The 26659-nt window shown below is 37.0% G+C and overlaps 2 protein-coding genes across 2 annotated transcripts in view; both read left to right on the top strand.

The window, feature by feature from the left end:
- LOC110027725 (uncharacterized membrane protein At1g06890) overlaps positions 1–1367 on the top strand; it is a 7529-nt gene extending 6162 nt beyond the window's left edge. The window contains exons 7-8 of the mRNA XM_020729262.1: positions 603–875; positions 1049–1367. Coding sequence (XP_020584921.1) covers positions 603–875; positions 1049–1171 — 396 coding nt within the window. The 3' untranslated portion in view covers positions 1172–1367. The remainder of the gene's footprint in view (positions 1–602; positions 876–1048) is intronic.
- A 2365-nt stretch (positions 1368–3732) lies between these two features.
- Positions 3733–26659, top strand: part of LOC110027722 (protein ENHANCED DISEASE RESISTANCE 2-like) — a 36360-nt gene continuing 13433 nt past the window's right edge. Inside the window, exons 1-14 of the mRNA XM_020729259.1 lie at positions 3733–4372; positions 6675–6749; positions 6879–6932; positions 7037–7102; positions 7172–7233; positions 11791–11831; positions 12114–12203; positions 12281–12327; positions 12403–12503; positions 13188–13283; positions 13358–13422; positions 13505–13576; positions 14068–14214; positions 14319–14638. Of these exons, the coding sequence (XP_020584918.1) occupies positions 4247–4372; positions 6675–6749; positions 6879–6932; positions 7037–7102; positions 7172–7233; positions 11791–11831; positions 12114–12203; positions 12281–12327; positions 12403–12503; positions 13188–13283; positions 13358–13422; positions 13505–13576; positions 14068–14214; positions 14319–14638 (1362 nt within the window). The 5' untranslated portion in view covers positions 3733–4246. The remainder of the gene's footprint in view (positions 4373–6674; positions 6750–6878; positions 6933–7036; positions 7103–7171; positions 7234–11790; positions 11832–12113; positions 12204–12280; positions 12328–12402; positions 12504–13187; positions 13284–13357; positions 13423–13504; positions 13577–14067; positions 14215–14318; positions 14639–26659) is intronic.

Raw genomic sequence — 26659 nt, 5'->3', positions numbered from 1 at the left:
ATCTTAGTATGTATCAATGATAATCTTAAGGGAATTCTATCTCCAACTCTATTAATTTTTACAACATTATCTTTCAAACTCTTATCTATAATTACACCTACACCATTTTTAGTGCGACTCTTACCAGAATACCAAAGTTTAAAACCTAAATTATCAATCTCCTTAGCCTTTTCTCTGACCCACTTAATTTCTTGAATACATAAGATATTAATTTTCTTGTGAAACATAATAACAACTAATTCCAAAAAATGTTTGGGGCCACTCTATTTTTAGTTTGGAAGATCTGCGTACATACCACTTAAATCCTATATATTTATATATCTAACTCCTAAACATCAATTTTTACAAAAATGTCTATGCATGAAAATCTATATTTCACATTTTAAAAATCAAAATATTGGTATTTTTTATGTGATATGAAAGAATTGGGTGGTATAAATGTAAAAAGCAATATTTAGGAGTTTGATACGTAAATACATAGGGATTGGGTGGTATGTATGTGAACGCCTCCTCAAAAAGTTGATGCCAAACAAGCCCTAGTTATTCTCTCCATTTTCCCGCCGTTTACGGCCGCTAATCTTTTTACTGTCTTTGATGTGCAGATATTCATCATAATGTCTTGTTTGATTGCTGTGTCAGTGAACTTCAGCACATTCTTAGTAATTGGGACTACATCTCCTGTAACTTATCAGGTGCTTGGTCACCTGAAAACCTGCCTCGTGCTCTCCTTTGGCTACACCCTCCTCCATGATCCCTTCACAACCAGGAACATCATCGGAATTCTCGTAGCCATCTTCGGCATGGCGCTCTATTCTTATTTCTGTGTCCACGATGGTAAAAAGAAGGTGCCACTCAACACGCTGCCTGCGTCACAGGTATCATTGTTCGATAAATGTAGCTTGGTATTGTATTTTTTTACGTGATATGAAAGATTTGGGCGTTGTAAATGTAAATGGTAAAACTTAGTTGTTAGATATGTAAATACACAAGATTTGGGCGGTATGCATGTAAATGACATGGTTGTGCTTTCATGATTTTGTGGTTACAGATAAGAGATGAAGAATTTCCACTTCTAGTATCCAATGGTGGGGAGCATCATCAGGATAAAGAGAACAATGAGAACAAGAAACCTAATGGGGTTCTCTCACCCAATAAGAACTCTCTTGCCTAAAATTTATACCTTATTGCCATTTTTTTAAGTAATTTTGAGGCTTTCAAAGCTTCAATTTTTTATAATTTCATGTAATTTTTTAATTGCTGGATGCAATGTATATGGTTTTGCTTGTTAGAATAATTAGCCATTGAGATGCCTTGTGGCTGCCAATCAAATCAGCAGCAGTTTGAAATGAAATCTACAAATTATGTTGCTAGTTTTTTATGTTTGTTTGTATCATGTTCAGTGGTATTTGATGTATTTATGATCATAATTTCAAAGAGTTGACAATCATTGCTTTCAAGAGGAAAGGGCGAGATTTTCTTACAGACCACTTTATTCTTATGTATTGACAAATCTTTTTTTTTTTTTTTTACCTCTCCTATATTTTTTATGTTAAAATCCATTGACAATTGTCTCTTCAAATAATTAATTTTTTGCATGTTTATCTTATAGTCTAATTATGCCCATTTATTAAATTTAAGTGTGCTGCCTAATTAATAATTTAGTTATATTGTTGAATAACATATGATACTTGAAATTAAACACAAATATTGTAAAATTAATTATTTATTGAAATGGATTTTATCAGAATATTGAGATAAAATATTTTTAGAGTTAAGAAAACTAATAGAAAAAAGTAGGAAAAAATAAATGAAATTTGCTATATCTAGGTTTGTTTCTTCCTCTCTCTTCTTACAAGTGCCAAATAATTTTTATGTATTTAAGTGTCTATGGGTGGAAAAATGTATTTCAATTTTAAAAGAAGGGTGATAATCATATTTTGAATGATATTATAAATAAGAATTGTACATATATATTATTTTTGAAAAGCTTCGTTTTATTTTCAATTAATATGTTGTGAGCTCATTTATTTTTTAACGAAAATAAGATTGTTGCGTGGAGGCTCCATCTATCTGTAGGTTGGCGTGCATCAATGTTGACAATTTGTTGCACGACCAAGGATTAGAGTGTCAGGGAGCTTGAGTGAGAAAAAAAATAGATAAAAAAAGAAAAATAAAATAGCACAGGTGGACTTGCCTCGTAAGAGCACAGCGGGAAATTTCAGGCTCTTTGACCACCTTTATATATACAAGATAACGATTACATTGAGAAGGAAAGAGAGTTCTTCCTACATGAGAAAAGTCAAGAGAGAATAGCTCATCTTTTATATATCATAGACTCCCTATTTATATGAGAAAAATGAATCAAGTCTACATGCTTGCTCTCTGCTTTAATAGAAAAGTAACAAGTCTTTATAGTGCATTTTATAACCAATTTTTGACACTTTTTCAGCATCAATCTTTTTATCTGGATCATTTGATTGTCTTGAGATTTGTGTTGAGCATTTTTGGATGTTCACAATTAAATAAATTCCTATCAAAGTTGAGGCCTTAAAATTGAAATAGGGGGTTCTTTTCAACCAAAAGGCTAGTTAAATATCTTATTTAAATTCCAACTTCTTTAGATATATCAATAAAATTGTAAAAAACTTAGATCGAAATAATATATAATTTTTAGTAGACTGAATTTTAATTTTATATAATTTATTTTAAGAGAATGCAATACATTTTTTTAAAAAAATATATTTCATATACCAAAAACCAATGTTTTGTGGAGCAAGATACACATGAGTATAATAGGCCCATCTAACTTAAGGATATAACTATCACTATGATTGTCTGTTGAGGTAACTTGCTGACCTTAGTAATTGAAGTGCAAGTAGTCCCGTGTCATATGCCGAGCCAACTTGTCGAGCTAGCCCGCCGAACTAATCTACCGAGTTTATCAAGCAGGTCAATTGATTAGCTTCTTCTACCAATTTCACCTAATCGATGGTCCTCAAAATTGACAAAACACAAAAGTTAAGATCGGTAGCTGGGATAGACATATGTTATGTCATCATTTATGGGTTGCTTGACAAACGCATCCAGATACCTTGGATAGACTTCAGAACTACAACCCATATTTTAATATTTTCTTAAAACTGGAATAAAGAAAGAATATAGTCCATAGAGCAGGTGAATTCCGTCCTTTTTCCTCTCTCCCCATTTCATTCAGGCATTTTAGGTTGGGTAGAGATCCCATAATGTAACTCTTGGGGATCTTTCATTTTTCTCTCTCAATCTTTTTGGTTCATTAGATCATTAGGGGTTGTCTTATGGGCATATTTATGCTCTTATTTCACATTCATTACACAGGTTCTCTCAAGTTATATCAACTCATGAACAATACGGGACCCTATCCCCTAAAATAATTCAACACGTTTATTTCAAAATAATTATAAGGATTTTAAGTTACCATTGATTGAACTTTTAATTTATTAGATATCATAAAATTAATATTTTCTTACGTATATTATACATAAACATTTATATTTATTCATCTAATACCTTTAATTAATATTAATTTAATAAAAATAGAATGTATTTTTAATGTATCAAAAATATTATGTATATTGATTTGTTGACAGTATAATATATTTCCTTATATTATACATTTTAGTGCAATTTAGGTATAAAAGTATTATATTAATAAAATTTACTAAAAATATAGACTATAACAGTTAAGTTCATCGGGACACCTTTTCTCCCTGCGCTCCTCCCTCGGTTGGCTCTCTCGAAACACCTCGTCGTTCGAACAGCTAAGAAAGAGAGCGAGAGGGAAACAAATCAGATGGAGCGGAGAGACGCGGGGGGAGAGATTTCCGGGGTTTATTTACTCTCTTTTTCTCTCAATTTCATCATCTTTTCATTATTTTCAGCGCTGGCTCAAAGTAGGGAGGAAGAGGGAGGAAGCGGGGTTTGCTTCTATACCTCTGATTCCGACCACTGGGGTCAGAGGATCGCCCATTCCATTTCTTCTCAAGTATCCGTGTTGAATGCCTTTTGCAGGTTACATTTTGGCTGGACATTGTTTTGATTCCGATTATTGGATCGTCAACGTTTTCTTCTTCTTTATCTTCTTCTGCTGAGAGAGATTCTCAGCAGAAGAAGAAGAAACAAGGCAATTTGAGTACTTATTTAATGGATTTGGAGTTCTTGTGAGAGGAAGGAAAGGTTCGTCCCAAGAGACTCGCCGGAAGAGCAGAGAATGGAGGGCTGGTTGTATCTAATCCGGTCAAATCGAATCGGCCTGCAGTATTCTAGGAAAAGATATTTTGTCCTGAAGGAGAACCTCCTCAATTGCTTTAAGAACATACCCAAATCAAATAGAGAGGTAGGTTTATCTATCTGCTCCTTTGACTATGTCGGTTTGCTTTTTCTTTGATTGTGAGAGGCTGGGATTTTTTATTGGAAGATTTACATACATACCACTCAAGTCTTATGTATTTACATATTTTATTTGTAAGCTTCAGTTTTCACATATACATATATGCTGCCCTATATATGCATTATAAAGGTGTATTTTACTTTTTAATTGTTAAAACAATGGTAATTTTGATGTGATATGAAAGATTTGGGTGCTATTAATGTAAAAAGTAAAGTTTAGGTGTTAGATATGAAAATAAATATGAATCTTGTGGCATGTATGCATTTTTGGAGAGTGCAAATATAAATATTCTATGAAAATGCAAGAACTAGAGTTTCTTTACCTTTTGCTTCTTTTGATAAATTTATCTTATTATTATCTAATTATTATTATGTATGGTTGATGCACGTACTATTATCTAATGTTTGGGAATTTTACATACATGTCACACAATTATCATATTTTACATATTTGACGCCTAAAATTTGATGTTTACACTTATACCACTTTGATGTCGCAAATCAATGTATAAAATCGTGTATTTCACATTAAAAACTTAGTAATTGTGCTATTTTTGATGTGATTTAAAGATTTGTGTAATGCATGTGAATATGAAAGTTTGAGTGCTACTTATGTAAATACATATGAACTATGTGGAATGTATTTAAATGTCCATATTATTTTTGGTCGTCATCTTTGGTATTGAATGGAAATATGTTGCGCATTTATCTGTGGCATGGTGATTGAGGATGTAGTTTACCACCTTGAGGTTGCGGGTTTGAATCACTCATACCACCCTTTGGGCTCATTTTTCCTGAAAAAAATGGAAACATCTTTATATAAATGATGACTTAAAGAAAATAAAATGCAAAATTCTAGTTATTAATTTCAGCATTCTTTGGATTCCATATGGAGTTTTAACAGAGGAAAAAAAAGAAAAATGGGATTAAGGTAGAGGTAAACCTTGGAAGACTTGGGCTTTTTGTATAAAAAAATGTTCTTAATTTATTAAAACTAAATGAAAATATGACACTAAATAGGACGCAATGGAGAAAAATGATTCGAGTAGCCGAACCCACGTAGTAAGATTAAGACTTTGTTGTTGCTGTTGAAAAAAAGAAAAATGGAGCATGATTGTGCTACAAATGATATTTTTATTGGACGTAATTGTAAATATGCTTAAAGACTATAAGATCATAGAGTATAAACCGACTCCAATGCCAAAATAGGGATAAGGAGCATTGAATGAGGAAGATTGTACTTCGGCTCCTCCTTTTATAATTAAGTTATCTCTTTTATTTCAATTACAAAACAGCAACACTAACAAGAACAACTAGCCTTTATCCCATTAAGTTGGGTCAACTACATAAATCCTTTTTCTCCATATTTTCCTATTGAGTATCATATTTTTATTTAATTCTAATGAATTAAGATCATTTTTTATACAATATGCCCAATTCTTTATAGGTCCACCTACCTTTCTTAACATAAGTCGAATCTAAAACATCTACTCTCCTAATCGGATCATCAGATCGGCGTATAATGTGACCAAATCATCTGAGACGATTCTCTAATCTTTTATTTTATTTAAATTAGAAAAAACTAAAGGCTTATCCTTTTAGGACATTGCTCACCACATTCATAGTGTATTCCTCAAAGGTTGCTCAAGTCCCTCTTGTGGCAACAAATACTATGAGATGTTTTACTATGTTGACCTGGTTGCACCTAAATGATTTTCCTTTATACTTAAGTCAAATCTAAAACCTCTACTCTCCTAACCTTATCATCAGATGGTCAACGTTTAATGTGACCAAACCATCTAAAACAACTCTCTATAATCCTGCCTTTTATTTCAATTAGAAAAACCTAAAAGCTTTTTCCTTAAGGACATTGCTCACCACATTCTAGTTTAATCCTCAAAGGCTGTTCAAGTCCCTCTCGTGGCCACAACTACTATGAGTTGTTTTACTGTGCTGACCTAGTTTAATTCCTTGTAGAGTAATCAAAGCACAACAATTTTCTAATCTTTGATTCCGAAGCTCTAGGATTTGTGTGCTCTCTTTTAGTCTCTCAGACAACAAGTTTTAGCATGTACATACAATAGCAATTTATGCAACTCAATAACATGATGTAAAAATTAAAGTTTAGATGTTAGATATGTAAGTACATAGGGTATGTATGTAAATCTTCCAGTTATTTGTTCTATTGTTTTCGTTGCTTCTATTCTCAGTCTAGTTAGTGCTTCATTTGCTATTTATTCTTTTTTCAGGAGCCTCTAAAAACTGCGTTGATTGATTCCTACATACGGGTCACTGACAATGGAAGAGAGAGCTTCCATAGAAATGTAAGATTACCTATTTACGATATTCTTATCTGGACATTTATTGTACTATCTTTGTATGTTACAGGAGCTTCATATTAGCTTCTATAATGAGCTTATGTTATTTATTGTGCTTTTGACATGCAATTTCAGGTTTTCTACATTTTTACACTCTATAATTCTTCTAATCACAATGATCAACTTAAGGTGAGGCTCAATTTGATTTTACAAACTTACTACAACCGACCTGATGCTTCCATAACAAACGTAATCCTTAACTTAGTACTTAAATTTTGCTTGAAAATTTGTAGCTGGGAGCTAGAAGCTCAGAAGAAGCAGCTAAGTGGATCCAATCGTTAAAAGAAGCAGCAATGAAGGTTTTGCTCCCATGCTTTGATTAATTTGTTCGACTAATCTGGCATTATTACATCATTTTATCGTGGCAGGAATGCCCAAGTGATGGAGCGAAGCCTGTTCAATGCTCGAAGTCAAGGCGTCATTCATTTAGGTTGTATATTGTCGCTTTTCTACTTGAACGATGGAAGCGATGGGATATTTACATAAACACCCCTCTGTTCCTTTGTTTTTACATGTCTAACACCTAAACTTCAATTTTTACATACATTCCACCTTACCTATTGTCGGTCAACTTTTTGATGATTTGAAAATTTAATTTAGATATAAGTTATATAGTTTAAATTATGAAAGTAGTGTTTTAATTTTTTAGAAAATGAGACCGAATGAATCTCATTAGTCCAATAATTTGCATAATCGTGCCTGACACCCTGAATACTTCACGTTCCAAGAGAAAAGTGTAGACCCCGGTAATAGGTCCGATCCTGCAAACTAAGAGATTTGTGACTTCCATTTGGTCTGCGAACATTTTATATGTGACCGACAAATTCCTCTATTTAATACAAAAATTAAATAGGGTTTATTTTACCTGGATTTTACCTGGTTATTTTACCTGGGTTCCAAGTTCCCTATATAGGCAAACCCCTATAGTTAATTACATCCCAAGTGACTGGAATCACTTGAGAAAACTATCAATAATGATCAGTGGTTCTAGTTTTCAAGAATTCAAATTTAAGATTTTCAAGGTATGACGTGGAAAAACAAGTGAGAATGACTCAAGTAAGAACAATCCTTTCAGGAGTCCAAAAAAAGTAAAAGGTAGGAGATGTCACAGATTCAGAGGGGAATCCTCAGTGACTTCCCAAACTATCATAATGTGTGGCTGTGTTTTAGAGAGGATTTTATTTGAATGTTGAATCCTGTTAATTTTATTATTTGAGACATACATTTGCATAATAACTGGTTATGCAAATAGCCCGCAGAGGTAAGAGGTTTTACGTCGTTCTGGATGACAACCTCGGAACCTAAGGCGAGTTAAGACTTACGCTGCACAACATGGTTGTGTAGGGGCCTAAAAGAGGGTGAAGTTTTACGTCGCTCTAGGCGAGGTACCTCGAAGTTATATGAGTTGTTTAAACTAGGAAAGTTTAGTTGTTGTAGACTCATTTTGCTGTTGTAGAATGACAATCACCTCCACCTGTAGTCCGCTTCAAACTTCTTGCCCTGATGCCCACGAAGTTGCTCCGAGTTCCTTGTTGAAGTAACAGTCCTAAAGTCTAAAGTTCAAACAGTTTTACCAGGTGTGTCTCAATGTCTCAGTTTGTTTGTCATTGGGAGGGGTTCAAGTTGATTAGAGCGACACCAGTTAGGATCTCATGGTTCCCTCGTTCTGGTATCACTATTTTTTTTGAACTTATTTAGTTTAAACGAGTTGTGAAACCCATTTAAACCGGGGAGATCTCCTTAGCAACCGTGGGTTACCTCCTCCGAGGGACTCCCGTAAGTTCGAAAGAACGTGTTATGTTTTGTTTTTTTTTTGTTTTGAAAATGTTATTTAATTTTGAAAAATCGTTTTGTTTTAAAAGTGAGATTGTATTCAGTACCTGCATAATGTGTTAGAGCAAGAGTAATTGTAATAAAGATAACAACAAATAAAATGTACATGCGTACGTGGCGTATCTGCTGCTGCTATTCCTGTTGCATGTTTAACTCACAAAGCACAATATAATTTGCAGAGAATTTAAATAAATTGCAGAGAAAAGAAAAAAAAACAATAAACAGTAGAACAAGTTGTAGCAATAACAAAGAACTCAAAAGAGGTGATCCTAAGGCCTCCTACAACTCATGACTGCAACTAGCGAGCTAGTATGGTGATCCTACGATCTCCTACGGCTCCGAGAAACAACTAACAAGTGTGTACGGTGATCCTACGACTCCGGACAACAGCTAGAAATTTCGAATAACATCTGTATGAGTTCCTATGAACCCAAACAACAATGGGCAATACCTATGCGGCTTCCTACGAACCCGAACAGAGGTGGGCAGCAACTAGATGACTTCTAGACGATAGTGGACAACTACTAGGTGGTTTCCTATGAAACTAAATTGTGGTGGAAAATTTCTAGGTGGCTTCCTACGAACCCAAATCGTGGTGGGCAGCAACTAGACGGTTTCCTACGACACTGGACAACAAATAGAAGCATTGGACAGCGGTCTTACAATTCTTACAGCTCGGGGCAGCAACTAGCAGGCTTGTACGGCGATCCTACGGCACTGGGCAACAAATAGAAGCATTGGACAGCGGTCCTACAGCTCTTACAGCTCGGGGCAGCAACTAGCAGGCTTGTACGGCGATCCTACGACCTCCTAACACTCCAAACATCAACTAAATGACATCCAAACACTCCAAACAACAACTATATGGCCTCCAAACATTCCAAACAGCAACTATATGTCCTCCAAACATTCCAAACAGCAACTATATGGCATTCAAACATTCCAAACAGCAACTATATGACCTCCAAACATTCCAAACAACAACCATATGACATTCTGAATTGCTGCAAAATATTCCTTGCTGAGCTTAGGATAAGGCTTCATGGACTTTTCTCCAGGTTTTCACCCAGCAGGTGGCAAACCTCGCTCGGGCTCTCCTGCCTTCCTATATGTTTGAATCCAAGCAAGATGGGAGAGTTTACTACCAATGGAAACTCTCAAGATCTGTGTGTTTACTTCTTTTTTTTTTTAAATTCAGAGTGGCGATTAAAGAAGGCAATAATCTCCGTGGGGCAAACAAATATGAAATTTAGTGGGTAAAAAAAAACATGTTTCTTGCCAATGTACGATAGTTTGGCTTCGACCAATTCCTGATCAAAAACTGCTTTTATCTAAAAAAAATGCGAGATTCCCAACTAATGGAATTTTTTTTTTCTTAGAACCTGAAAAGATTCCCTTCAACAAGCAATGTTTCCAACTATAAAAGGTGTCAAATTACTTGATTTGCTTACTCCATCATAAGGTGAATACTGGGTCAAAACAAAGATAGCAATAGAAGCCACAAAGTCACAGAAAAATACATTATAATGAACAACGAGAGTGACTGCAAAGAGAAAGACCTTAGAATATATCAAGAAATCAACAATGAAGGCCTCCCAAACAATGGAAATCCGACAACAGTAGAAGGTATACCTAAGTAATTCTCAAAAGAATAACAACATCTCAAAGATTAAAACAGGTAATGGATTGAGATCAGTACCTCCAAATCTTACCGATAACACAAATCCAAGTAAGCAAGTAAGCAGAGGATTTCGGTACAGGAGGACGGGCGAGATCAAATGCTCTGCTGTGAAAGGAGGCTGAACGGGACTCCTTCTGCGCGAAGAAGAGGGAGTCGAGCGAGAGCCTCCGTCGCAGGGAAGAGAAGCTAGCAGAGCGCGGGATTTGTCGTGAGGGAGAGAGGCAAACAGAAGTGGGGCTGTTTGGCCGAGTGAGGAAGCGAGCGCGGAAGACGCGCAGCAGGAGCGGGAGAGCCGAATGCTGCTTCTTCTGCGTTTGGAAGAGAGGAAACGAGCAGGCGAGCTTCGGGCGAGCGCGGAAGAGGCACAACAGGAGCGGGAGAGCGGAATGTTGCTTCTTCTGCGTTCGGAAGAGAGGAGACGAGCAGGCGAGCTTCAGGTGAGCCCGGAAGAGGCACAACAAGAGCAGGAGAGAGGAGCTCGGGAGAGGCGGATCGAGCCGACTACGGAGGAAGAAGGCCAACCTTCCTTTTAGAATTGGAGCGGTTACTCAAATCAATTGGCAGGGAAATAAATAGTTTCCAAATATAGGGGATGATTAATTGAAAATAATTAAAACCTGGATAATTAACTTTAATTAAGACAAAAGTTAAATAATTCGTTTGAGCTGGTGCCTAGCCCGTGTTCAGCCCGAGTCCAACCTGAATCGAATCCGAGTCGAACCTGGGCTGAGCCCGGGCCCGCGTACCGCTAAAAAAGTGCATCGATATCCTTGCTAGTTGCTTGCGCGCGAAACCATAACGATAGTCCGGACGAGTTCGCCAGCGGGCGAGTCAATTTAAGCCAAAATTGTGCGGGGTGCGATGCGTGCGCAAAAAATGCGGCGTTATCGAGCGTTCGGGTCGCCAAGGGATTTCCTAGGGGCTGCTCCTATTAATGTAGGAACTCGACTCAAAACTCAGCGTAAGGCCGAGGATTTGAGACCGCTCATGCGAAACTCGAAGGAGTGATGATGTGGCTCGAATTTTCTAAATGGTGTGGGTTCCGTACTAGTCTTCTAGGAGGGTTAAACAATAGAAGCCTAAAGCTAGACCCTAGGCTCTAAGGAGAGAAGTGACGACCTCATCCGAAAATGAGGTCAACACCTATGTATGAAAAGGTGTATTTCACTTTTTGAAAGTTAAAATTGTGTTATTTTGGAGGTGATACAAAAAATTTGTAAAAAGCAAAATTTAGGTGTTAGATATGTAAATACATAGGAACTGGGTGGTGTGTATGTAAATGCCACTTAAATGATTTAAAACCTTGTTTTTAGTTTGGTCGCTACAGTTTTGCATGATATTTATATTCTATTTACTGAAGCTAACCTTTATCCAGTTACCCTTTCATTAATTTATTAGTAGTTTTTCTATGGCATTGATGAGAAATATGCCATCAGTTCTTAATTTTTTTTTTCTGAATTGTGGACAATGCAGGTTAGTCCAAGCTAGATGTAGAAATCGCCTGCATTCCATAGGTACACTTCCCTTTCATGTATATGATCTATTGGTCCAAAAAAATGTGAATAATTGTTTGATCCCCTACTTATAATACAATAAGTTAATTACAATTTTTTACTAATAATCTATGAGCTATCCCCCTCTCTTAGCTCCATAGATGGGGAGAGTTCAGTGGCTGAATTGTATTATAGGTGAAGTCCGAGGTGGATCTCGTAACTTGTTTCTTTCGGAGTTTAATTTGCATGTTTTTACTCTTGATGTCTTAAAATTGAATTCATTCTCATCATAATGCTTGCTAGATTGGACAGTTTTCACAACTGGGTACACTAAGCGAATGACCTCCGATGTCATTGCACCATCACCATGGATAATTTTTGACTGTAAAAATGGTAAACAATATTACCTTGGTCCTTACTTTCTATTAAGACAGCCTATTTAGGATTAAGATTTAGTGCTTCTTTTGTAGGCTTGAGGCTCTTTAAAGAGGCAAAAAATGCAGCTTTTCTTGGGATGGTAATTATTTGACTCAAGCAACAGGGCCACTAATTTTTTATTTTTCTGTAGCACTAATGAATTCTTAATCCTCAGCATTGGGATGACCATCCAGCTATAATGGCTGTAGGTGTGGTTGATGCACCCTCAGAAGTCATTTTCAAGACATTGATGTCTTTTGGTCTATCGAGATCTGAGTAAGATAAATTTATGAGAATATTCCAGCTCAGTAAATTGTGCTTGCAATTTTATTTTACAAGAATTTATGCTAGCATTTTGATATCAATTTATTTTTTTTCCGATCAGGGTGAGCAATTGAACCCGTCAGTTTAGGATTCTTCACTTTGCTTCCAATCAGTGTGTTACACATTTGATCACAAAAATTATCAGTTGAGCCCATTTAGATATCAAAGTTAATTTCACATATGCTAAAAACCAAAATTGATAATTAATTTGATGGATGTATTTGTCAAATGAAGAAAATGAATTTGATTATCCATAACAGAATAAATATAATGAGGTTAGTTTTAGCTAACGTTTAGCACCATTGGTAGAATTGAGTGTTCTATCCTAATTCTTTTCCTATGAAGAAAAACTGTCATCTAGAGTTAGTCATGGAGAACCTTTTTTCATAAGCAGAAGTTATTATCTATTTATAATATTGGAGGAATTGTGATTATAATTCTTCGCAATTAAATGATAGTAAAACTTACAATAATGATAACATAAGGTAACATCAATTAGGTTAACATGTATAAAAGTTGTTGTTTGTGTGCATTAATATTTACTCTATATTTTTGTCATTTTTCATTGTGGTTGAATTAGATTTTACCTTTTTTCGATCATATTCTCGTTCAACGCAAGCTTAAAAAACTCTGCAGATGGGATTTCTGTCTAGCCTTTGGCAGCGTGGTCGAACATCTTGATGGTCATACTGATATTATTTACAAGAAATTAAATAGAGATTGGTTGCCATGGTTAGATTGCATCTTTCTCAATTTCTTCTCTCTCACACTCTGTAAATTTGCTAAAAACACCAAGATGCTTTCAGGGGGATGAAAAGAAGGGATCTACTCTTAAGACGTTACTGGAGGAGAGAAGATGATGGAACATATGGTATTGTCTTTATTACAAGGATGGATGTTGTTAAATATTCAAAGTTTCATTATTTATTAGATTATTTTAAATGTTTTTGCAGTTATAGTATACCACTCTGTTTACCATCCAGACTGTCCACCTAAGAGAGGCTATATTCGTGTCTCCCTTAAAAGTAATGTATGCTCAAATTTAAAAATTGTGTTAAACTCCAAATTAGTACCCCTTATTCTTATGTGGCTAAATTGGTCACTTGTTATCACATTTTTCCAATTAAGTTCCTCAATCGTGCAAATTTACTCTAAAATGGTCCCTTAGTAAATTTGCATAAATTGTTCACATATTATCACATTTGCCAATTAAGTCCTTCAATTATGCAAATTTACTTTAAAATGTTCCCTTGGAGACTAAACTAATATCAATTTTATGTAATCAAGGGACTAGGATGAAATCTGATTTGCATCACATTTTCTATGTGTGGGATCAATGTTATAAAATCGATGGATTGAGTTTGAGAACTGATTTGGGACTAATATGATTAGGCGCCGGCGGGCGGGCGGGGGGATTTAATCTTTAAGAAATTAAACTTTTTTTAAATAAATGACTAAATTTTTTTAGAGTCATTCAACACCTGCATAGTTTTGTATAATAAGTGAGTTTACATAGGTGGTGGATATGTCATATCTCCAGCCAACCAAGAAAAACATTCTGTTGTCAAGCACATGCTTGCAATTGATTGGAGATTTTGGAAGCCTTACTCTTTGACTTCTTCATCAAAATATATAACAATCAGGATGCTGGCAAGAGTTGCAGGTGGAGATTCAACATTATCTAATATTTTTTAATCATAAAGTCACAATTGCAAAATTGAATTCAATACATGAATAAATTCTATTTTTATTTTTTATTTCTTACAGCTTTAAGAGAATTTTTCCAAGCAAAACATGGAAACTATTTGAGCTCCAATTTCTCATCTAGTGAAAGAACAAGGGAGATACTTTCGCCCCTTCATGAAAAAGAGTATATAAAGGAGGAAGTCAAGATGGCTAGTGATAGTATTAAGGGTGATGATTCTGAGGAAGATTTACAAGTTCTTGCTTCTCCCAAACATGCCAAAATTGGTGGATCAATTGTTCAACTTAATGATGCTGTTGATGAATTTTTTGATTTGCCTGATGAATCTGATTGTGATGAATCAGAGGCTGCATGGCCTCCCAATGAGGATGCCGTATCCCAGGTAAAATTTTTAAATATTTTTCACTGTTTATGTTGATTTTCAAATGAACATCTATAATTGATAACCATATGCAAAGAAGTAAACTTTATGTCTGTGGAGAAATAACTATACTCAGCAGGGGCATTAATGTTACTATAGTCATGCCAATGGGGGGGTGAATGCTTTAAAGCTTTGTGTTAATAAACATATAAGAGGGCTTCAATTTCTGACTCAAATGAGAAGGACAAAGTATGTTTTATATTAAGGATTCATAGCCCGATTAGTGGACCAAGAAAGGAAAGGTGTAAACCCATTATAGGAGAAAACTAAAAAAAAGAGTAAACACAATATTGGGAAATGAATATGCAACATTATTCACCTTTCTATGGGAATATGTAACTATAAAATTAGGATATTTGATTTATCTTGCATCAATTTTTATTTTATTTTGTGCTTGGCTTAGGCGGTTCTGTCATATTTTGATGACTTAAAATGCTAGTTGGGACCTATTAAAATATTAGACTAATAGCGGCTTTCCCTAGCCCTTATTAATATACAAATTGTTGTATTATTTGCTTTTATTTGTTTTCATATTTTCCTTTATTTTGTTTCTATTTCTTTCCTTATGAGTGTTCCTTGTAATAGAGTTTATATACCCCTCTTTCTATTAATAAGATACGTTGTTGTACTCTAATATTTCAACATGGTATCAGAGCTGTGTTCTAGCCCTAGATCCCAGCCACCGTTGACCTTTTTTGTAGTTGTTGTTGGCCTTCTCTATAGGGTCTCCTAGGGACTCCTAGTTGTCGGCCCTTTCGGCTGAAGTCTACAATTGCCGACGCTTCCCTGGAGTTTCCTACAGATTTCGACCCTTCCTTGAAGTTTCCTGCAGCTGCCGCCCTCTGCTGCAGCCGCTGGTCCTTCACTGTTATTTCCTACAGTCGTCGACCTCCTTGGCAACCGCTGGACTCCAGTCCCCGACCTCTTCCTTGCAGGTGTAGATTCTCCCACCGACCGTCCCTGCAACTGATATTTGGCGACGTCTCGGAATTCCAACCACATCTCCTTTAGCTCAGTCGGAATCATGGCGAACTTCTCCAGCACCGAACCATCCTCAGAAAGCGTTCTTGATTCCACAGGAGGTTCGACTCCAACCTCTGTCCCGTGCAGACAGGACCATAAATCAACATGAACTTCTGGATCACAACTGACAAACTAAATGACAACAACTTTCTCTAATGGTCTCAAGCGGTCTTTATTCATCAAATGACGCATGAAATTCAGTCATCTCACAGGTTTGATCAGTGAACCTCCATACATTGGCCCAACATATGGAGCTTGAGAAATGGAGAACTCATGGTCATGTCATGGTTGATCAACTCCATAGAAGCGTCGATTGGTCATTCATATATGTTCCTCCCTTCTGCTAGTGCCCACTATATGGTAGTCTATGATACCTGCTCGGACGTAGAAAATTGTTGCAAACTCTAGGAGATGTCTAAGAAGATCCGAGAGGCAAAACAGGAATCAATGACTATGACCTAGTACTACAATGACCCGGTTGCACTATGGATGAAATGCGACCTGTACTACGACTACACTTGGGACTCTTCGGCCGACCTTTCTCTCTTCCAGAAAATTTTAGAAAAGGATTGCATGTTCCAATTCCTGCTAGGCCTCAACAAAGACCTTAACGAATTCCCTGGTCGTATTCTTGGTCTGGATCCATTGAGATTCACCGTAAAGAGAGCATGGGACTTGTCATGCTCGACACTTCCACCCCTTCAACCGAAATGTCCGCCTTGGTCTTTAATAAGTGCCCAACTCTCTTCTATGCATCTTTGGGCAAGTCACCCCACTTGTGATTACTGTACAAACCCAACCACAATTGTAACAAGTGTTGGAAGCTCCATAAAAGGTTGATACAAATCTTCGGCCAAATTCTCCGCTGCCAAGGGTTCACTACAACATCAGATTCTATTACGATTCAACCAACTCCTATCTATAACATTTCAGAAGCCTCCGACTCTCTCAAAAGTCAGATGGAGCACTTAATCAAGCTACTTGGATCAATTTGTTCTCTGCTGACCCGTTGACCTCACATGTTCTTCAAGATACAATTCCTATGACACACATCTTTTACCTCCTCTAGTCTGTTGATCATTGATTCAGATGCACTGATCACATGACTGGATGCTCGCAAGCTTTCTCGATATACTATCCATGTTCTGGAAAAGATATGGTCAGAATTGCAGATGACTCTCATAGCTCTTTTGCTGGTAAATGATATGTTATTCTAAGGACTGGTCTAAATCTGAAATTTGTGTTATACGCATCGCTGTTAAAGTGTAACTTTTTATCTGTTAGAAAGTTGACGTGACGTTTGACATTAATTGCACCGCTAATTTCTCTCCTGATGTTTATCTTTCAGGATCGTCGTTTGGGGAAGATTATCGGAACTGCTAACCTGGTAGCCGAACTCTACTACTTCCAAGAGAAAAGTACGGAGAATGAAGACATACCATCCAATAGTTGCAGTTTATTCCGAACCACTGAATGTCTTATTATGTTGTTGTTTGTCTTTTGGGTCATCATAGTTTTTAATATTTAAAACATTTGTATCCATTAATGTTTTCTAATAAAAATCTTTCTAGTTTCAATTGTGAGACGTGTTAGTTAAACATCATTAGGTTCATCACCCACCCCACACTTACATATCTTCCACTCATTTTTCACTCATTCACAATGACATATGAGGAACTCCTCTCGTACTGCCAGCTACACTAATAAACAATGGTTTCTTACTTTAATTTATGACCACATTCGGATGATGTGGGCCTATTTTTTAAAAGACAAGTTGAAAGTTATTGTCACCTTAAAGAACATTTACACCTTCATTTTGATGCGCAATTCAAAACTCGAATTCAGGTCATTTGGACTGACAATGGTCATGATTTTTTAACTCTATTTTAGGTGAATTCTTGGTGAGTAATGACATCCTCCACAATAGCTCGTGCCGAGAGGAAAAATCGACATCTCCTTGACATTGCTCTTTCTGTTATGTTTCAATCTAATGTTCCGAAGCATTTTTGGAATAATGTCATACTAACTATTACTGATACTATAAATAGGTTCACCTCTTAAATTCACAACTTCTGAACCCCCATAGGCGTCTTGATGTCTTGTTTTTTCTGCTAATGGGGTATTTTCCACTTTAGATGTCCAAATATTTGATGCATAGCCTTGTTTGGAACACTGCCCCCACTCGAAGTAAGCTTGATCTAATATCTATAAAATGTGTCTTCTTAGGGTATTCCGTCACTTAGAAAGGGCATCGATGTCTTGATTTTATCACAAACAAAATTTATGTGAGTGTTGATGTCTTATTTTTTGAAAGTGTTTCCTATTTTCCTAACATGACCTCAAGTGAGGGGCACTAAAGTTCTTGGACACTATTCCTTTTCCTATTCCTATGGATGTTCCCCCCATTGTTCCTGCCACTGAGGAATCTCCGGTTTATGTAGTTCCACCACCTCCTCCCACTCTTCGTGTCTACACTCGGTGCACTCGTTCCGATGTCTGTATTTTGGAGCGCTATCTCCTTGTTGGACCTTGAATCCACTCCTAGCGACATCTCCAGGACTACTACAAATGAGGTGAGCTTCTCGAGTAAGGTACACAACCATGCATCCTCTATCTATTCTATTGCAGAATGTCTCTTTCTACAGTTTATCGCTGACCTATAGAGCATTTGCTATAGCCCTGATGGATCGTCAGATCCCAACTATTGTTGAGGCTGCACTAGCGGATCCAGTCTGGAAAGCTGCAATAATGGAGGAGATGAATGTCCTGCGGGTGAACTATACATGGGACGTCGTATATATTCCTCGGGGTAAGAAAGAGTGGGATGCCGATATATTTTTAGCATCAAGTTCAACTCAAATGGATCTTTGAACGTGACAAGACACAGTTGGTCACCAAGGGATACTCACAGACCTACGAAATTGACTGTGAGGAGACATTTACTCTGGTGGTCAAGTTAAACTCCATTCAGGCTCTGTTTTCTGTTGCGGTGAATCTGGATTGACCCTTATTCCAGCTCGATGTCATGAACGCGTTCATGAACAAAGATCTTACAGAGGATGTATGCATGTCCCTTCCTCCTGACTTTGACTCTACTGCCTCTCAAGAGCAAATGGCCGGTTGCGAAAGTCACTCTATAGACTAAAACAATCCTCGTAGGCCTGATTTGACAAGTTCACAAAGGTAGTGGCGGGCCATGATTTTACTCAGACTCAATCAGATCACATTATCTTCTTCTGACATTCATTCACTAACCAAATTGTTATTCTTATAGTCTATGTCGACGATATTGTGCTCACAGGAAATGATTTACCGATATTGGAGTCTTTGAAAGACTTTCTAGCTATGTCTTTTGAAATGAAATGCTTGAGATCCCTCTGATACTTCTTAGGCATGAAAGTTGCCCGATCATCTCAGTGCATTTGTGTGCCTCAACACAATTATGTGATTGACCTGTTAATAGAGAACAATCTGCTTCTGTGCAAATCAGCTGCTGACCAATAGATCTCAATAAAAAAATTACCTAATCTTCCCAATGTTGTTCCTGTTAAGAAGACTTACTACCAGCGCCTTGTGGGGAACTCATGTACCCGATCCATACACGTCCCGACATATGCCACACCATTGGTATAGTGAGTCAATTCATGTATGACCCCTATGAGCACCATCTCCACACTATCTACTAGATTCTAAACCATTTAAAAGGCACACCAAGCTCAGATTTTTTTTCTCGAGCTAGACCTCTCGTTCTGTTGTTGTTCATATAGATGCTGATTGGGCCAGATCAGGCAATGATCGACGATCTATCTCCGAGTATTGCTCATTTGTGTGGGAAAATCTTATCACATGGAAAAACAAAAAGCAGTCGGTGGTTGCCCGAAGCAATACTGAAGCAAAATTCAGATCCATGACCTTGGGCTTTGTGAAGCTCTCTGGTTACGTATCATTATACTGATTTTCAGCTCTCTGCAATTGTTATATGATAATAAGACTGTCATTAACATTGCCCACAGCCTCACCCAACATGATTATACTAAACATGTGGAGATTGACAAACATTTCATCAAAGAAAAGCTCAGGTCTTGGAAAATTTGTGTTCCTTTTGTACCCCCCAATGACTAACTATCGGATATTCTCACAAAGAATCTTTCTCTACCACTGTTTGATGAATTCAAACCCAAGTTGTACATGATTGACATCTATGCTTCAACTTTAGGGGGAGTATTAATATGAAGATTGTTGTATTATTTGCTTTATTATTTTCCTTTATTATTATTATTTTTTTCCTTATGAGTGTCCCTTGTAATAGGGTTTATATTCCCCTATTTCTATCAATAAGATACACTGCTCTACTCCAACATTTCGATAGGACCAATGCTTGGTTGTTTTGATTGTGGGAATAGATTGGTTTTGACAGCTTTTTGCCTTTATGTAATATATCAAAATTATTTCCTAATTCATAACAATTACCTTCATTCTTTGATTGTTGTCTTCCTCCTTGTATTCTTCCAATTTTGGTTCCTGATTTCTACCTGCCATAATTTTCTTTTTAAATGTATAAAAGACTGCTATCCACCATAATTATTTCAAACTCTATTTGATTGCTGATTGAAATCTTGATTGCACCTTGAATTTTCACACTCCCCACATATTTTGGGACTATGTATTGATCATTATTTGCTTGGAATTGAAGTTATTGAATTGATTTTATTAAGGTTTTTGGTGAGGATATTAATAACTTTATATTTTATAGTCGTGTAAATAATTTGGATCATTCTAGAATTCTATATAAATTTGTTCTTTTGTGAAATTTCTATCAATCTTGACATGTTCAGTCCTGCCATGTCGGATAAGGTCCCGAGCAATGCTAATTATTGCTTGGTTTTCACACAAAATTATCATTGATTCCTTAATATAAATTCTTAGATTTTCATGAAGCTTCTTAAGCTACATTTCTTTAAAATTCTTATGGGTTATGGTCCTAAATTTCGCACCTTCTTTGCTTCTAGCTATAACTGTATACTTATTACTTCTCCAATTGACTAAATTTTCTCATACAATTGAACAATGAGTAGAAGTGAGTTTATGGCCAATTATAGATCTTGCATAGTCAACATTATTAAAATTTCAGTACTTATATTTGTTCTTTTCTTAAAGAATAGAGATTTTCTTGATGACATTTTAAGATACCTTAATATCTTAGAAACCATCTAGAATTTTTTATAAGATTATTCATAAATCGACTAACGTGAGAAAGGTAGATGAATTTTTCTACTAGTTGTTGCGCCTTTCTTTGTTAGCCTGTATGGTATCACTTTTTAGCCCAATTATACTAATAGGATCCATTGGGTTGTTAGTAGACTTTGAACTTGTCACATTTGTTTCTTTAATGAGGTTCAAAATATATTATTTTAAAAGGCAATATACCTTTTATTATAATACTAGAATATTAATTTATAGAATTTTGTATTAATGCTTTAATTTGCTTTTATTTTCTTTCCTTTTTTCTTTTATTTATTTCCACTAGTAGATTATGTAATGGGTATATATACCCCTCTTTGCATCAATAAGATAATCCGGATTCTATGCTAACATGGTATCAGAGCCATGGTCTTAACCTAGCTGTCGCCGGAACTATTTGTGCAACCGGCTAGTCAGTCCAGACGCCTTCTCCTCAGCTGGCAAGGCATGCTGTAGGTTGTCTGCTTCAGCGTCTCCTCCAGGTCGTCTCTTGGCCGCATGCTTTAGCGCATGCTTTGATGTTTGCTAGCCAGTCCAGTTTTTCATAGGTCGTTGTCCTTGGTTCGCTCTTTCTGCCATAAATCCTATTTGATTTTTCACCTTTTTCTATTGGAAGGCAGTGCCGGTTCGTCAAGGTTGTTTCCAGTCGCTAGGAACTCCCTCCTGCCGGTTTGAGCTCCCTCCAATCAGGGGCTTGTCCAGCTGTTAGATCCTCCTATCTTATCCACTTTCAGGATCTTCCCATGTCTCGACACCCCAACATCACATTTGGCTTAGTTGGGATCATGGTAAGCCTCAACAAAGAAATTGACGATGTCTGGGGTTGTTTCCTTGGCTGAGACCCTCTTCTTTCTACTCAACAAAGATTCATCACAAAGAGAGCTGGAGACTTGTCATGCTGGTGTGTCCACTCAGTCTGTCGAAGTATCCGCCTTGGTCTCTAATAGTGCTCTAGACCAATCACCCCACTTGTGATACTGTCACAAATCCAACCACACTCGTGATAAATGTTAGAAGCTCCACGAGAAAATTGTATCCAGTGTCTTCCGTTGTGCCATCACTTCTGAATCCAACACTGTACAACCGATCTCAACCCAGAACAATCTAGAGTCCTTCAATTCCCTTGAAAGTAAAATAAAACACTTAATCGAGTTACTTGGATCAAGTCCTCTCCCTTCCGACCCATTGACCTCCCACATTTGACAAAGTACCAATACTATGACACTCACTTATTTTGCCCCTTCTAGTCTATGGATCATTGATTCAGGTGTCACGGACCACATGACTGGAAAATCTCAAGTCTTCTCGACATAATATTCGTGCTCAGGGAAAGATACTGTAAAATTTCTGATGGTTTCCAAAGTTCCATTGTTGGTAAAGGGTCTGTTGTTTTAACAACAGGTCTAACTCTTGAACCTGTGTTACATGTACCTCTGCTAAAATGTAACATTTTATCAGTCAGTAAACTAATATATGACATTGATTGCATTGTTCATTTTTCCTTTGATGTGTGTGTCTTTTAGGATTGTAGTTCGGGGAGGATGATTGACACTGCTAAGCGGGTTGGCGGGCTCTACTTATTCAAAGAGAAAAACACGATGAATGAGGGCACTCTACCCAGTAGCTGTTATTTTTGTTAGTTCACTGAATGCCCTATTATTTTGTTACACTGTCGTTTGAGTCATATTAGTTTTCAGTATTTAAAACAATTGTATTTGTTGATGTTTACTAACAAATATCATTCTAATTTCAAATGTGAAACCTGTTAGCTGAATATCATCATGTTTCTTATCCTGTTAGTTGAACATCATCATGTTTCTTATTTTGTTAGTTGAACATCCTAGTTTCAGTATTCTGCTTCTTTCTCTCTTATTCACAGTGACTTATGGGGTTCTCTCGCACTTCTAGCTACACAAATAAACGGCGGTTCCTTACTTTCATCGATGACCACACTCAAATGACATGGGTCTATATTTTAAAATATAAATTTGAAGCTGTTGTCACTTCCAAAAAATTTCACACCTTCATTTTGACCCAATTCAAAAAACATATTTAAATCTTTAAAAGTGATAATGGTTGTGAATTTTTTAACTCAATATTAAGAGAATTTTTGTAAAGGGCATCCTACATTATAGCTCTTGTACCGACGCTCAACAGAATGGGTTAGTCGACAGAAAAAATCGACATCTCCTCGACGTCACTCGCTCCATTATATTTCACTCAAATGTCCCAAAATATTTATGGAATAATGTTATTTTTACCGCCACTTATTACATTAATAGTGTTCTCTAAAAAGTTCACAACTTCAGTACCCCTTTAGCCATCTTGAGATCGTGTTTTCTTAACAATCAGGTCTTCTTCACTTTTGATCCCAAAATTTTTGGGTGCATAACCTTTGTTCGGAAGACAGCCCAAATGCAGGGTAAACTTGATCCCAGGTTCATAAAATATATTTTCCTAAGATACCCTGCCACTTAAAAGGGGTATTGATGCCTTGAACCTACCACAAATAAGGTCTATGTGAATGTTGATGTTTCTTTTTTTTTTGAAGTGTTTCCTACTTTTATAAGTCAGCCTCCACTGAGGGGGGGCTAGAGTTCTTGGACACTGTTCTTACCCTACTCGTGTGGATGTTTCCCCCACGCCACCTACCATCGAGGAACCCTCTGTTCCTTTAGTTCCACTCCTCCTACCACCAACGAGTCATCTGTCCCTTTGATTCCGCCTACACATCCTCCCACTCTTCGTGACCACACTCGATGCACTCGTTCTGATGCACCTACTTTGGAGCCCGCTAACTTCTTGCTGGACCTTGAATACCTTGAAATCTCTGACACTGCTCCTCCAAATGAGGAAGTCAGTTCCTCTAGTAAGGTACGTAATTAGACATGCACTCTCTATCTCATGGCAAACTATGTTTCTTTTTCGCAGATTTTTGTCAACCTATAGAGCATTTGTTATGGCCCTGACCAATCATAAACTTTCATATATCATTGAAGCTGCCTTAGCAAACCCAACCTGAAAAGCTGCTATCATGGAGGAGATGAATGCCCTTAAGCTGAACTATATTTGAGACATTGTTGATCTTCCTCGGGGCAAGAAAGTATTGGGATGTTGATGAATTTTTAGCATCAAGTTTAAATCTAATGAATCCATTGAACACAACAAGGCACAGCTGGTTGTGAAAGGGTATTCACAAACCTACGGAGTCGACTATAAGGTGACATTTTCTCCTGTTACTAAATTAAACTTCATTCAGGTCCTTTTATCCCTTACTATGAATTTGGATTAGCACTTATTCCAGCTTAATGTCAAGAATGCATTCCTGAATGACAATCTTATAGAGGACATGTACAAGACTCTTCCTGCAGTCTTTAACTCTATTGCCTCTCAGAGGCAAGTATGTAGACTGCGAAAATTCCTCTATGGATTGAAGCAATCACCACGGGCATTGTTCGAGAAATTCACAAACGTGGTGGTAGGTCATGGATTTGCTCAGGCACGATCGGACCACGCTTTCTTCTTCTGGCATTCCTCCAGCAACTAGGTAGTTATCCGTATTGTCTATGTTGATAATATTATTCTCAAAGGTAATGATCTGTTGGCATTGGAGTCTATGAATGACATCTTTATTGGTTCCTTTGAAATGAAGGACTTGGGATCTCTCGGGTACTGCTTAGGCATGAAAGTTGTTCGGTCATCTCAGGTTATTTGTCAGTCTCAGCAAAAATCTGTGATTTATCTTTTGAGTTTTGACAGACAACAATCTTCTTTTGTGCAAACTAGTGACTATTCCAATGGATCCCAATGAAAAACTTCTTGATGTTCCATATGTAGTTCCTGTAAATAAGACTCACTTATATCGTCTTGTGGGGAAACTCATCTACCTTGCTCATACAAAACCCGACATATGCCACGCAGTTGGGACAGTCAATCAATTCATGCATAATCCTTATGAGCACCACTTCTAAGTTGTCCACCGGATTCTCCACTATTTAAAAGGCTTGCCGAACTCAGGTTTATTTTTTGCTCGCCACAACTCTCGTTCTATTGCAGCTTACACGGACGCGGCTTGGGTCGGGTCAGTCCATGTTTGGCGATCTACCTTGGGGTATGGCTTCTTTATGTGGGAAACCTAGTCACGTGGAAAAGTAAGAATCCGTATGTAGTTGCTCGGAGTTGTGCGTAAGCCGAATTTTGGTTCATGTCTCTGGGAATTTGTAAAGCTCTCTGGTTACGCATCATGCTCCACTAACTACATATGACAGTCTATGCTCCCCTACATTTATTCTGTGATAACAAGGTTGTCATTAGCATTACTCACATCCCGGTCCAGTATGATTGCACCAAACATGTTGAGATTGACCGACACTTCATTAAGGAAAAGCTCAAGTCCGGTGAAATTTGTGTTTCGTTTGTGTCGTCTAGTGGTGAGCTAGTAGATATTCTCACAAAGAACCTTCTTCGGTCATTGTTCGATGATTTCAAATATAAGTTGAACATGACCAACATCTATGCTTCAACTTGAGGGGGAGTGTTAGAATATTAGAATATTAATTTACAGAATTTTGTATTTATTGTTTTGATTTGTTTTTATTTATTTCCTTACTAGTAGATCTTGTAATAGGTATTTATATCCCTCTTTAGGTCAATAAGATAGTCTGGGTTCTATGCTAACACCTTTGCTTGATTTTACAATTTATATACCAGAGAAATACTTATGCACTTTAGATCTTTGATCTCAAATTCATTAGCATAGATTCATTTTAGTTTTCTAATCTCTTCCTCATGATCACCAATGAAACTAATATCAACATAGTAATTTAGGATTCTGATTTTACCTGCTAATAATTCTTTGATAAATAGGTTGCGATCAACCTACCTCATAAAGTGCTTGTGTTTTTTTAGTAGTAGTAGTGAATCTGTTGATCAAGCTCTTTGTGATTGCCTTAGATCATATTGTTTCCGTTCATTTTTCTCTTTTTTTATTTTTAAAAGGAGTCGCCAGCTTGTCAATCGTCGTATACTTCCCCCATTCGAATAAATCTCCCTCTCGAACCATATAAATGATTCAAAGATGAGAGGAATCAAATAAGAAGGGACATACGACAAAATGACAAATAGGAGAAAAAGTAAAACGTGGAGAGTCTACGTGCGATAAATCTCGCAAAGATAGGTTAAGAATGTCCGCCCAAAAAAAGATCGGGTAGAGGCACCTTAAACCAATATCCGCGAAAGAAGTATCTACATAGACTACCCATAACCAGAGAGTAAGGTGTATGTACCTGTTCTGGGGTCAAGAGCACTCCCAGAGGAACGTGTTCCTACTAGTTAATTACATCTTGGGGGATATCCAAGAATACTCTCGATAAAAGGAGTTTCGCTTCATATTATCATAAACATTGGGTATAGGCAATCAAAGGAAGATTATTCCATGTAGGAACAGTCCCAATGCTTCAAAGCTCACGCTAAGCAATCGGGCAGAGAGTGAGTCTCTCACATCCCAAATGGGTAGTGGCTAATCAACATACGGGGCCCATAGAATAACCTAAATCATCTTGACGAGGATATCCCAACACGTCAAAGCATGTCCGGGCCATAAGGGCAGAGAACAAATCGTCGTATCCCGAATGGGCGGCAACTCATCAGTATCGGGCCGTCAAGGTGATATCAACGAAGTCAAGGAGCGATAGGGCTCAAAGGGGCTCAACAAAAAGG

Source organism: Phalaenopsis equestris, unplaced genomic scaffold (genome assembly GCF_001263595.1).
Source record: "Phalaenopsis equestris unplaced genomic scaffold, ASM126359v1 Scaffold000436, whole genome shotgun sequence".
NCBI classification, from domain to species: Eukaryota; Viridiplantae; Streptophyta; class Magnoliopsida; order Asparagales; family Orchidaceae; genus Phalaenopsis; species Phalaenopsis equestris.
Note: the sequence above shows the minus strand (reverse complement) of the source record. Positions and strands in the feature narration are given on the sequence as shown.